General features: G+C 37.7%; 1 protein-coding gene across 11 annotated transcripts in view; it reads left to right on the forward strand.

The window, feature by feature from the left end:
* Positions 1-11,191, forward strand: part of Bbx (BBX high mobility group box domain containing) — a 224,176-nt gene extending 212,985 nt beyond the window's left edge. For 10 of the 11 annotated variants that reach the window (XM_048346546.1, XM_048346548.1, XM_048346557.1 and 7 more), the window contains 3 exons: positions 2,494-2,691; positions 4,873-5,059; positions 8,816-11,191. In XM_048346546.1, the coding sequence (XP_048202503.1) occupies positions 2,494-2,691; positions 4,873-5,059; positions 8,816-8,903 (473 nt within the window). In that variant the 3' untranslated portion in view covers positions 8,904-11,191. The remainder of the gene's footprint in view (positions 1-2,493; positions 2,692-4,872; positions 5,060-8,815) is intronic. The other variant, XM_048346553.1, reaches the window with a different exon arrangement.
* The last annotated feature ends 3,244 nt before the right edge of the window (positions 11,192-14,435 follow it).

The following is a 14,435-nucleotide window of genomic DNA, read 5'->3' on the forward strand; positions in this document are numbered from 1 at the left end:
GTGTAATACGATTATATTGTAGTTACCATGGACAAATGATGGAACTGGATAAGAAAATGGAAAAGTTGAAGCCTATGAATGTGCAATAGAAGTTATTTAATGCTCATTATAAATTCAGATTTGGGCTTCTGTGTACTTCTAAGAGACTGGGTTTTAGCTGTAAAACAATTGTGAAACTTGTTTGAAATATTTCTAACCCATTTTCCCTTTATTATTTGTAAAGCAGTTAGTGAATTTTAAATGTCATGCATGGTGGCACATGCCTGTAATTCCAGCTTCTCAGGAGGCAGAGGTTGGGAATATTGTGGTTTGAGGCCATCCTGAGGGAAAATGTGTTAGCAAGACCCCATTTCAATCAATAAGCTAAAGATCACAATAGCTCAGTAGTTATGCACATAGGAACACATAAGATGATGCTAAGCAAAATGAACTCCCAAGTTATGGAAATAAGTGGTTTATCATTGTTGTCATTAGTTTCAATGTACCATGTGAAATTCTGCCCTTTTCTTTTGTCTTTCTTCCCTACGATTTTACCCCCGATGTCACTATAACTGATTTTGGTACTCTGGGTATTGTATATACGTTTATCAGAACTAGGGAAGGGAAGAGGAACATCAAAATGGAGAGACAAAGGATAAAAGGCGGACCAATGCAACAGAAATACCTATAAGACAATATGCTGTTAACCAACTGTACAACACGAGGGAGAGATGAAAAATGAGGGAGGAGGTAACAAGTTTGATGATAAATGTACTCACTGCCTTAAGTATGAAACTGTAACCCTCTGTATATCACTTTGACAATAAATTAATTAAAAAAATAAGATAAACATCTGCCAACTCAGCTACCAAGGAGACAGAAATAGGAGGATCACAATTTAGGCCAGCCCTGACATCAATCTCTATCTCAAAATTTAGAAAAACAAAAAAGGTAGGAGCATGGTTAAAGTGATAGAGTCCCTATCTAGCAAGCACAAAGCCCTGACTTCTAACCCCATGGCTGCCAGTAGTATATTACTCTGGCTCCAAGTGTCCAAGTGACACTAAGTGTCAAAGTGTAAATACAATCTAAGACTAAGCAGTTGGCATGATCAAAATTATTCTATGGTTGTGGTAGATCTACATTTAAAAAATCATTTTTTTTTCTGACTTTTGACTACTTACCTGAAATGGTGTTTGGAAGCATTGTTAAATAGGTTTTGTTTTGGTTTGTTTTTTAAATAATTGCTATTTTAAGTCTGTCCCCACACAGCTCAGCTGTCTGTTATAAAATGCTGAGATACTACCAACCCCAAATCATTACTTATGTAATTTCTGTTGCCCACACTTCTTTTTAGTGTAATTGAAGTTCTTTCTATTTATTTGTTTATTTTTTAGTGTGATACCCTCACTCATCCTCCTCAGACATCATTCAGGGACAGGTCACCATAATTTCCATGGCAAAAAACTCTTACTAATTCATAGCCCTTCCTGCTCACAGACACACCTAAACCCATTAGAGAGCTGGATTAAGTTCTCTAATGAAGACTACACAAGAACTTACACCAACAAGTTGTATTTTAACCCTCCAAATGTGTTTTGTTTTATTTTGTTTTTCTTTGCAGTATGGGGGTTTGAACTCAGGGCCTCAGGCTTTCTTGGCTAATATAACACTGCTGCCACTTGCCTCTAGCCTTATGTGCTGGTTTTATTTCTATTTATTTTGGTTTTACTTTTTGTGTTATATTACTGTTTATGTTATACTTTTACCAGTATCTATCTGCCTTTGGTTTCATCCTCTCAGAAGTATCTTTAGTTATCCTCCATACTAAGTTCTTTTGGGGTTTGTCATGCCAAACTTTGTTTAATCCACATTATTCCCCTCTTCCTGGTCAAAAACGATCTCAGAGCCTGTCTTAAGAGAGTGGATAGAAAAATACTCCTACCTAAAAGCCCTTAAGCTACTGCAATTAAAATTTTAAGTCCCAATTATAAAAAGTTTATATACTCTTACATGCTTACTAAATTCATATCGGAATGTTCTTTCTTTTAAGTGAAAGGGATAGGAAGGATGAAATTCAAAGGAAATGTGGTATATAGGACGTGTGTGTGCATGTGTCTGTATTAACAATTACTCAGAATTCAGTAGTGTGCTATTAGATGAATTATTATTTTAAAAAATGCCCTGTCCATAAATGTATATTTTCGAATAACATTTAATCTCAATGTTCTCTGAAGATACAGCACTTTCATTCTGTCCAGCTCAATTAGCCGAAAGCATTACAGATAGGATTCTAATAGTGAGAAGGACTTGGGATATCTTGGGATCAGATGTACATACCAATATTCAGGATCCACTGACTTTAAAAACAAAATGTTTTTCCCATCAGTACTTTGAAAGCTCTGAATGTAAATTCTCCATTGAGCTGGGTTAGACATTTAGAAAGGTTTCCTTCTCAGAGCAATATTGGTACCTTGTATTGTGTCTAACTGTATATGGTCTGTCCTATTTCAGCCATATTTTCAGAAGACAAAAATACCACAGAGCCTGCTCTTAAGGTTAAAAATGCCCTACCCACTTTCAACACTCCAGAGCCAACCACAATGCAAGAGCCTCTGGTGGGCAGCCAGAAGAGAAAAGCAAGAAAAACCAAGATCACACATCTTGTCAGGACTGCTGATGGCCGAGTATCACCAGCAGGAGGTACTTTGGGTAAGAAAAGGGAGCTTTTAGGCTGAGATATCTAGAGCCAGCAGGCCGCCATCATGGCCACGTTGGCCAGCAAATGAGTATAGGATACTCTATCTGTGGTTCCTGCAGTTCCTCAATGAAAAATGGGTCTGTTCCGTAGCTTCCTGTAGGCCTCCATACCCATTTTGTTCACACTTTAAATTATAGCTACTTTTTGAAGGGTATATCTGAATTCCTAGAAAGGAAAGATAATTTTTAGGACTGTCAGCTTCTTTTTCTCAGCATGTACAAAATGAGCCTTGATTAAGTAAATCCCAAAAGAGCTTAGACTTTCAGGGATACGGGATGAATTTTTGCTATTCATGTCGTTACAGCCAGATTATCAGGTATTCAACCTAATAGACTAAGGAATCTTAAAATGCATCTAGCATTTTCTATACAGCTGACTCAGACCACTCAAGGAGCCTGAAATGCATATGGAATTTTTTTAACTTTTCTTATTTTTTTTCTGGACCCCAAATCCAGTACATTTCTCCTTTTTCAGTCATAGCCTGTGGCTTTTCTGTTGATTTTGGTCTCCATGGCAATTGGATTCCTGGCCTCAAGATAAAGAATTGAGGGCAGTGAGTGTTATGAACATCACCATCCCCAGAGAAACCTTGAGGTGCTATTTCAGCTGGGCAGTAATGCTTTAAGCTATTGCCTTTCAGCACCTCCATCATTTCATTTTGTCTGGTTTGGGTTGGTCTAGATTTTCAGTGAAATGACAGATTGTGAAAGTATTAATTTTGTGTACATGTTCTTATGTTTTATATACATAGAACCATAAAACATATAAAATACTCTAGATATTTCTCTCTCATATATGAGATGGCATCTACAAAGTTTGGAGTTGTATGCCCAAATTAATTCAACTAAGTAGAAGTAGGATAAAGCCTGAAATCTTGATGGTAGTCCAACAGGTTTCTCCTCCTTTCCTTCCCAATCTAGGTCTGTTCTGTCATACTCATTTAATAGATTGCTATATCCTTATTCACTTGTGAGTATCCACTTTCACTTGTAGGAAGAACTGAAGAGCCCAGCTTATTTTTAAGTAGTTAGACAAAGGAGTTGCCATTCAACAAGGCAGTTTATGAATACTGTGCCTCTTGATCTGTGTTTCCTCTTTCAACATTCTTACCCACCCACCTCTTCCCTCACTTTTCTTAATTTTTAGGTTATGTGTTGAATTAACAATTTTATCAACAACAAGTTTTATCATTCTATTTTCATACATTTTTATAATGTGCTTCAATTATATTCATTTCATATACCCTCTCCATTAGCATTACCTACTGGTACCCACTACCCCAAACAGAGTTTGTTTTTCTTTCCTGTCATTTTATGGGGGAATGTGCTGTGCATCTTTTATGTCCTATCACATGAAATTCCTCTTGTCATTTGTTTTTTGTATTTCAAATCCAAGATAAAGCTAGATGTATTGGTGCACGCATGTGATCTGAGCACTTTGGAGACTGAGGCAGGAGGATCACAAGTTCCAGGACTGCCTAGAGTAGCATAGTGAAATCCTATCCAGAAAATAAATAAATCAACTAAATAATCTTTCTAGTTTCTGCATAATAAAACATTCCAACAGATACAGTTACATAGTACCTTCATCTGCCTGTTCATAAATTTCCGAAGATCCTTTCTCTTTTTAGTATAGGGCTTCAAAATAAAGCATGCGATCTTACTAGGACTAATCTTATTAGGATTAATCCCTTGATTTTTCTTGCATCTTACCAAATGTTCATGTTGCTGTAGTAGGGTAGACATATCGTGGCTCTATAAGAAGCGTTTAGTCGGTTGCAATTTTATAGCCTCAACTACAGAAATCCCTTTGGCTTTATTTTAACCAAAGCTTATTTTTCCTTCAAACTCCAATACCAACCCATTCTTTGACCTTGAATGAAGCACAGTTTATCTTCAACTCAGCTTCAGGGCACAGCCCTGTCTGTCCATGGTTGCAAGTTGCAATTGAGCTTAATAAAAGTGCTTTGTCATTGTAGAAGAGATTCTGTGAAAGCCTTAATATTCAGTGTGGAGCAGAACTGAACAGAAAAGCACGCTAGTTCTTTCACTTTGTCTGGCACAACATTTCTCAGCAACCCTTCTCTGGAGAGCAGACTGATGCTTTTATAATGGATTTCACTTTTGTTACAGATGACAAACCAAAGGAACAACTGCAGAGGAGTCTCCCTAAAGCAACTGAGAAAGACTGCAATGACGATTGTGTACACAGAGCTGAGGCCGGGGAGACACGGAGCAGCACACCAGAAATGCCTGCTGTGTCTGCGTTCTTTAGCCTTGCTGCACTGGCTGAGGTAGCAGCCATGGAGAATGTGCACAGGTTAGTGTAGTGCATGAATGGAGAAATCAATGTGGAAACCTTTTGACCTGATTTGTGACATTTTTACCACATACTAAGGTTCAGACTTAGATCAAGGGTACATATGTTTACATGAATACATGTTTACAATATAGGAAAATACAAGGGAACAATACTGTAGTTAAATTTGATTTCCATAAAAAGTCTGAGAGAAAGGAAGCAATATCATCTAACTAGTAAGTGCGATTCCACATGGAAATTTGAGTCCTATCTCACTTCAGCATGAGCATTAACCTCTTTTGCCCTCAGATTTTTTTGTGTGTGAAATGGGTGGGCGGTACTCATTTCATGGAGATGTTATGTGGGATGACTGACATATCCCAGTGCTTGCAAGTGGGGAACATATCTATTGAAGATGGTGGTGGTGGTGTCACCAGCTGTCAGAACAGAGGGGTTCAGGGTAGGGAGTATCTTGTCATCTGAATCAGTGGGCAGAAAGCTGGGTTTTTCTTCCACTGTGTGATTTGCTTTAAAGCAATTTATTTCTCCATTCCTCAATTTGCTTATTTTAATTGAGTGATGTAAAGGGTATAATCTCCAAAGTATCTCAGAGTTGTTCAGATCAGATGAGATCACAATAGAACTCTTTGACCTTGACAAAGTCCCACAGAAAGTATGCTAAGTTCCAAGTGTACAATTGAGTATTCTGGTACTTTAGTGGGTTATTTGGGAAAGCAGTAAAAGCCTTTTGTAAGGCCAGATATCTCATTCTTTTATTCAAAATGGAGTAGCCATCCATGAGTAACTTCCTTAGACTTCGAATCTACTGCAAAAGCTCTTGAAGCCTGTCACAATCTGTCTAAACACCCTTTCTCACATCCAGGAAAACCTGGTGGCCCGCATGTGAGCTTTGTTTTCTTTCTGTTCTTTATCTGTCACATTGGAAATCTAGTGTCTCACCATCTGTAAACATTTCTAGGAAGAGGAAAAGGTGGGGTAAGAAGGCAGTCAAGAATTCAATATATAGCCTATAGTTTAGGAAAAATGAGGGAAGGGATGGATAATAATGTTGAAAGGGATTACATTGATCAAGATGCATTGTATACATAAGCTGCTTTGTTAAATAACAACTACTTTGTTCAACTACTTTAAAATAGCAAAAAGTATACTTCAACTTAAAAATATCCCCAAAATATATAATAATTATTTGTCAATTTAAAATTACATTTCAATAAAATATAACACTTAATCTTTAAAAAGGAAGAAAAACCCAATACTGATTACTAGAAGTTTACCATTAAGCTGACAAGTGGTTACTGTTAACATCTACAAAGACAGATCACCCTGTAGTCTTTGTTGTAATTTTAGCCCTTGTCTATTAAGACAGACCTTACAGCCAGCCTTCTGGCATTGCTTCCTTGGCTCACAGGGTTAAGGGTAGATATTCACTACCTAAGTTCACTACCAGGAACTCAACACAGTAGTACAGTTTTACAAAATACAGGAGTTGCAACAAATCTTTATAGTAAGAACTTGTTAATTGACAAGACGTTTTTTAAAGGAGATTATACCCCATCACTTGCCACAACTCCACTTCTGGCTTTTTGTTGGTTATTTGGAAATAAGAGGCTCACAGAGTTTCCGTCCCAGGCTGGTTTTGAATGTGATCCGTAGATTTCAGTCTCCTGAGTAGCTAGAATTATAGGCATGAGCCACTTGCCCTAGAAGATCATTGTATCCACATTTTAAAGATAGCACAGATGGTTAATTAACTTGCCAAAAGCACATAGCTAGTTCTGTCAGGATTTGAACTGAGGTCTTTGGATTCCAGAGTTTGCTCTCCGCTCTGAAGCACATTATAAGCACATCATAGACAGTCATGAAGAATATTGCCTCCAATTTCTCTCTCCCTTTCTCTTTTTTAACATTCTGCTTTTCACTTTTCCTTCCCCCTCCCCTTTTTCCAATACTTATTAAAATTCTCTTGGACCTTTACGTATTACTAGATAAACTTTAAGGCATAAAATAGCATTTCAATTTCTTCGTTTCTTGAAAGAAGCCGAGCATATTGAACAACCGGTGCTTACAGTAGCCACACATGAATGAGCAAATTAATCCAGAGGTTTAATTCTAACACAGGTTTTGTTTTTCTAAAATCCTGTCTTGTACTGTTCAGTGATCATGGAATCATTCATCCCCCAAATGTGTGTCTACATTATTTTTCTTTTTGTATACATGAGGAGAGATTTCAGTATAATTATAGAGCTGATATAACTTGAATCTTAAACAACTCCTTTTGTTCTACATACTCTGAAGAGGAATACTTTACTGAAAAGTGAAACTTTGCCCTACAACATTTTGTACCACAGAGCAGTGTAGGGGACAGTGCAGTGGGTGCTCAGTGTCTATATTGACAGGCCCATTGGCGAGTCCCAGGGAGGTGCCCATTCCCATCTTTTTACAATGAGAAAATCTGTAGAAATTGCTAAGAATTTTTTTTAGCAGTTCTGATAACCCTGAAGCAATCTGTATATTTAACTACCAATTATACAAGAACTGAATAAAAAATTCATTTCCAGCCCTATCTGGAGCTCTCACTCCATGTATATTGATTGTGGCCCAGATAGGCTGGATTTTCTTGCAATCAAAACCAGTCAAGTGCTTGCTTTCTCCCTCCCCCACCCCCATCCCAATCTCTGTCTTTCTCTCTTTCTCTCTTTCTTTCTTTCTCTCTCTTTCTTTCTTCCTTCCTTTCTTTCTTTCTTTCTCTCATCCTTCCTTCCTTCCTTCCTTCCTTCCTTCCTTCCTTCCTTTCTTCCTTCCTTCCTTCCTTCCTTTCTTCCTTTCTTTCCCTTCCTTCCTTCCTTCCTTCCTTCCTTCCTTCCTTCCTTCCTTCCTTCCTTCCTTCCTTCCTTCCTTTCTTTCTTTCTTTCTTTCTTTCTTTCTTTCTTTCTTTCTTTCTTTCTTTCTTTCTTTCTTTCTTTCTTTCTTTTTTCTTTCATTCTCACCTCTCCATTCTTCCATTCTTTCCATGTCTGTCAGGCTTTATAGAAAAGAATTGATACTTCATTCAGTCTTTACTCTTCCTTCTTTTGTCATAGCTTTCTCTTTCTCATTGCTCTTACTGGCCTTAAGTTTTAAATTGGGTTTAATATTATGTATCATTTAAGAAATGAGACAAGGATTACCAATTTTATGGGAGTTTTCTGTTGAGGAAAAATGAAGGAAGGAATGTCATTTTTGGTGTCAATGCATCCAGAGGAAGATTATTATCCCAGAACCTTAACCTGTGATCAAAAGTTTTTCACTTAAGGAGCTGTTCTAAATCCATGAGTCCTCTCAAGGTTATCTTTGAAATGGAAATATTTAAGTGTTTGGGGACAGAATGTATGTTGTTAAGTTTTATATTGGAAATTGAGATTTTAAAGAATAACTCAGCAAAGGAAGAGAAAGAAAAAATGAAGAAAGCAAAATGAAAGCAAAAACAAAAATAAACAACAAAGGAAGTTGTAGAGTGGCTCAAGTGGTAGAGCACTACTTCAGCACAAAGAGGCTCAGGGCCCAAAGAGTGCCCAGGCCCCAAGTTCAAGCCCCACACTAACAAAAAAGCAAGAAAACAGAAGAACAACCGAGGACAAACAAAATATCATATAAGCAAAAAGCCAGAATGAGCTGTTAAACAAGATATTAGAGAGCCTTTGCTTTTTGTCATCATTACTACTTGTCTTCCCATGGGTCTCATGATGCAGTTATATTTCTTCTCCTCTTGTTTTACAGAGGTCAGAGGTCAACTCCGCTCACCCACGATGGACAGCCAAAAGAAATGCCACAGGCTCCTGTACTTATTTCTTGCGCTGACCAGTGATGCGCCCTGTAATTGTAAAACATTGTGCTTTACCTACTATCCTAGCCTTGTCTTTACCAAGGGATGCTAGTGAGTCCATGTGGTGGAAAATATAGACTGCAAACAAGTGCTTGTTGCCCTACATGGCCCAGATTCACTTGAAGCAGAAGTTAGCATCCTGGGCCAATTTGTTCTTTCAGAACCCAGAATCTTTGAGGTTATTGTTAACGGTCTGATACTGAGCAGAAACAGAATAATCCTGGAGCTCTGCTTTCCATTGAAGGCTTTTGACGGTAATAGGTGGTAACTTGGTAAAAGGCTGCCTTTACTGTAGCTCATCCAGCATCTCTTACCAACGAGAGAGTGTGAAACTAGTTTCATATATTACCTAGTTATTCTTTCAAAACAAAAAACAAACTGACGCACTGCACTAGTTATTATTAGATATTCTTAGTCTTTTTTTGTACATGGAGATTTAAGTTCTAAGATGGTTTATATAATAGGTTATACCTACATTTATATTGTAGAATAAATATTAAAATGCCTGTTCCCGAGACTCCCCAAGCAGCGCGGCAGGCAGATGTACCATTGTTAGCGGTGTATGCTCGGCCTCGTGGTCCATAGATTCTGCACTTTTATATTTGCCACCAGAGTGGTAGTTTGCTGGCAAAAAGACAAGAGAGAGAAAGGAGAGAGAAAGAGAGCGCGCGAGAGAGAGATAGGGAAAAAACTTAACAATTCTTACAATCTGAATTTTTTCTTAACCTTGAGTGACCAAGAAGAATTTGCTTGGGGCAAATTGTGGCAAATATTTTCCCATACCAGGGAAGAGTCCTGCAGATTACAGATTCCTGGTGTTTTCATGCCTTGAGGATTCTTCACTTTTTACACAGGGGTCTCAGTGACCAATGGATCGTTCCTACAAACAAACAACAACAAAAAAAGACAAAAATATTACTCAGAAGTGACCTTAGTATTACTTCACTATTCTAAACACATTGAAGACACTCCCTTCATGTGGACCTTTTCCATCCATCAGACAGACTGAACGGGTTGCGATTGCTATGCACAGCCTAATTGGCACTGTAGGTTTTTAGAGCCATTTCAAGTTTGTGTTGTTGAGGGGAGGTATTGAGTAAATGATAAGGGAGGCATGCCTGAGGAGGGCCTCTCAGTCATAGATCCACCTGCAAGTTTCTGTTTCCTTTTTATGTTTTGTTGCTTTTAAACAACACCAACTATCCATATGCCAGTGCTGAGTGGATTAACTGGCTCAGAACATTCAGCATATTGGCTTAACCACCTGACGTTCACAGTGTCTTGTTTCCTAGCAACAGATGCAAAGTGATAAATCAAAATTAGTCTGAGGCTGCAGATGTTACAGGGTATTTGTTCCATAGCACAAAGTATTTCCCCACTCTTGCATCACAGCACAAACTACCAAATTTTAATTATTGGATTCCAGCAATAATTTTTAATGGTTTTCAAACTGGCAGAGTTTTGATAGTGCTAGTTCAAGTTTGAAGCTTTTGAATTAGGTCTCTAAATGGTGACAGTTTACATGGTTTTACCTAGCTTTCTTATTTATACTTGACTGAATTGTAATGATTTTTTTCTAATTGTAATTTGACCTAATAGCCATATAAAATGACTCTATTAATACTGACTAGGTTTAGCTTCTCATGGTTGTAGATATTACTTCAGTTTAGGTGCTGAAAAATATGTACAACGTTCTAACAGGATTACAAAAAGATATAGAGGACTTTTTTTTTTCAAAGCAAGTGAAGAGGGCAGCAAAATGTTGGAATAGTATCCTCAGAGATGCGTATTCATTGTGAGGATAAAGGAAGTGGGAATCAATAAAAGGTTAATCGGTGGTTAGAGCTTAACCCCCTTCACTTAAGAATAAAGCAAGTGAACAGCCCTAGATTTTAGCATACTATTTTTACTATGATACTATTTTGTTAATGCTTTTAAAATTACAAAATGAAAAGTGAATGTTTGAAAATTGCTGGGTCCTGTTGTTTGGTGGTGGTTTAGAGTTTTGGACCGCTTGCTAGCAATGATTTCAAAATTATAATTAGCTAAAATCCAAAAATAAATAATAAAAGTAAGAAAACAACAACAGTTGTATGGTGCAGAACATGCATCTTGACAATGGTACTAACTTGTTATTCTGTAGAACACATTAGAATAGATCTATTTTTGCCAGAGCACCCTCCCTCAGCCCTGGGTTACATTTCACTAGAGTTCCTTAAGAGATTGCTGTATATTCCTGGGACCTTTTTTTAAAAAAAAAAAAGAAAAGATTACTTTTTTCTATGTGATTAATATCTTACTTGATCTGCTTTTCCTAAACCTCAGTGGCTTTTCCCTTAGGCGGGAGTTAGGGGTGGGAGGGCAACTTACTGGATATGACTGTTTTCAGATACTTTAAAACAAACCTTTTTGTAGAAATGCTTAATTTTTAAGCGGTTAGGCACTGAGAGTAGCAGAAATCCTGCAAAGCTTTATAGTTCTTTAGGCGTGCACGCCTTGTCGTTTCTCTGAGTGAAGTCTTGATTTCAATACCAGTGCTTCTTATGCCCTGAATCTGCTGAGAGGGGTGTTGATGTTTTCAGGTAACAACATTTGTTAGCACAAATACTTCAGACCAATATGTAGTGTCCCCGACCCCATTGTCATGTCATTTCTCTCATTTTATTTTTTATTTTGGCTAATCATATTGATGTGGTGTTACGTTTAATCTGCCAGCAAATACCATCTACACTAACATTTGTCCTTGAGGAAAAAAAAAAGTGTTGCACCTTATGTATATCTCAAACAAACCAAAATGTGATGCTCTTCTGCTTTGTTTTATTCTAAATTGTTGTATCATATCTTTCTGAAACCATTCTGGATTTAGTTGAAATTATCGATATTTATGCTCTTAATTTCTGGATTCAGACCTGTATATAAATCCATTGGGAAAAAATTGTCCTAGCCCTAGTCTGCAATGCTGGAAGCGGAGGATTCCGTCTGAGATAGAGACGCAGTACTGTTCCAGTTTTTTTCAGCCTTTTATTTATTTAGTTGTTCTGGGTTATTTCCTATGTAATTTTGTGTAGAGTATATTATAAGTAGCTAAAACTGCAGCTCTACGAAGCTGAGTGAAAGAAAAATACTGTATGACATCCTTGAAGTTTTTATTTGTTGGGTACTGTATGTGAGATCAGGAAAAGGAAATGTTCCGCATACCCATTACAAATTTGGGTTCTTGTCCTCAAATTAGACTAGTCCTTGAATTTATACCAAAATTCTTTAATTCACTAAAGCCCTTATTGAGCGCTGAATCATAGTATTGTAATTCTGATAGTCCTTTGCCCACAAATAACAGAAATGGTTCCATTCTATCAGATGTTGTCCAGAAGCCATACAGGAAAAATTCCCAGGTAATTGTTATTCTACTTCCTGGCATTGCAACTACCAGAGGAAAGATAGTGAGGGAACACTATGAACAAAAAGAAGCATCTGCACGGGGCTGGTGGTTTAAAATCTGGCATGTTCCATCCCTGTTGTTTTCTTATTAAATAAGTCAGATGCTATGCTAAGTCATATAAAAATTTGCACTCTGCAGTCTTTGGCTCAATGTATGGAAGTGTTTGCACATGTGTAAAATTGCTATAGAAGTTCACAGAAAACTGAATGACATTTGTGTATAGGGTGGGGTAGGGAATACTAAATAGCTCTGTTCCAACCAAGCTTGGCATTTTGGCATTAATGTGAAGCAGTGGGACCGTGCTGCCTGCTCAACTACTGTATGAGTCCACAAACATTCTGAAGACCAGCAGCGGGAGGCTGGAGGACAGCACCCACACCACGGAGGAGAAGCGCCACCACCGTGCCGACACAGGACAGAGGAAGAAAACCGGAGGCCTGGGGTCATTTGTAAAGGGAAGGTTGGGGTGTACAGGATGCTGTTGAGATTCACCTTTTGATTGCACTGCTCCACAGAGCCCCTATGTAAGGCCAATCCTAATGGGCTACCTCGGCTTTTAAAGTTCATTTCAATAAGTCCTGTTTCACAAGTTTTGTCTTTTTTTTTTTTTTTTGCTTCTACCTTCAGTGCCACTATTTTCCACTGCAGTGTTTTGACTTTATAAACCGCCTTCTTCAGAGAGAACAATGTATTGCTGAAAATGGGCAGTAGACGCAAATGCTGTTGTTACATGTGACCTATAAAGTATTCAGAGTGACTAGGTGGAAATGAAAATTTAGCTTTTCCCCACATAGGTCCTTGTTTTGCACCTTATACAAAGTGTACTAATGGCTATAATTAGATGTTGCTTTTGTTTATACAAGCATTCCCAGAGGTAGATTTGGACTTTGTTGTATTTGAGTTTGGGGATTCTTAAAAATTAGATTCACTAACAGCATACCTATCATGAAACAAAGAAGCAGTTGCTAGTTCATTGAACCAGATGTGTCTGATGAAGCCATGGGGTTTGGTGGATTGCTTGCTTTAATTTGGAAGTGACAGCTAAGTTCATTATGCTTCATGTTCAGTGGCTTTGTCCTTGTCACCAAGGACATTATCCTCCCACTTCAGAACAAAGAAGCAACAAAAGAGGAAGTAACAAGACAGGAACATTTGACTTCTTCATACATCTCATCTGTCTGTGCCACATTGCCCTTCAAATACGTGAATAGATATTTTCTGAGAAAAAAAGGTTTCCTTTTGACCAAAATTTACCTGTGATGTTATATGATTTATACTAAAGGGGAACTGTGTAGTTTAAAGTTCTATGACCACTGTTTTTAACTTTGGCTTTTTCTTGGCAGTCAGTGGTCAAAACTGATCATGTCCCTTGAAATTTGGATTATGCACAGAACTAGCTATTGTGAATGTTAGTACTACTTCCAAAGATTTCCTGATAACTTGGGCCGGAACAGGTTATTGAATACCAAGACTCTCATCAAATGCCTCCAAACCCTTCTACCCACAATGCAAATCTTACCTCACAAATTCTAACCTAAATCACAGAGACACGTATGTTTCATGAATTATCACTTATTTCTCTTTGTGGCCCACCAGCAAGGGTGGGCTCATGTCCCCAAACATATTAGTGCCTCGGCTCTAAGAGCAGCAGAACCGAGGGTAGGGGAGGTTTGCGGTCTAAAGCTCAGTAGTTTGCTCAGCAACATTTTTTTGTTGTTGTTGGTTTCATTTCATTAGCACCAAATCCTTTTGCTCTCAGGAATAGTCTCTCAGATTAAAAGCACCTGAGATGCCACATACCAGATTCTGAGCTTTCTCATAGGTTTGAATTGCTTACTTACATGTCATAAATCAACCATAGCTCATTTGACCACCTGGTCTTAAGTCTGTTGACAGTTTCAGCATGACTGAATCACTTTTTTTTTTAATTTTTTTTTTTTTTTTGCTTTGAGAAATTGGCTTGGTTCTCCTTAGAATTGGTGTAAACATGCCATGTAATAAATGATTTCCACTTAATGGTACAACAGAATTATTGCTTTCTTAGATGTATGTGTAGTAAAGTCAATATACACATT

The sequence above is a fragment of the Perognathus longimembris genome, chromosome 5 (genome assembly GCF_023159225.1).
Source record: "Perognathus longimembris pacificus isolate PPM17 chromosome 5, ASM2315922v1, whole genome shotgun sequence".
Classification (NCBI taxonomy): Eukaryota; Metazoa; Chordata; class Mammalia; order Rodentia; family Heteromyidae; genus Perognathus; species Perognathus longimembris.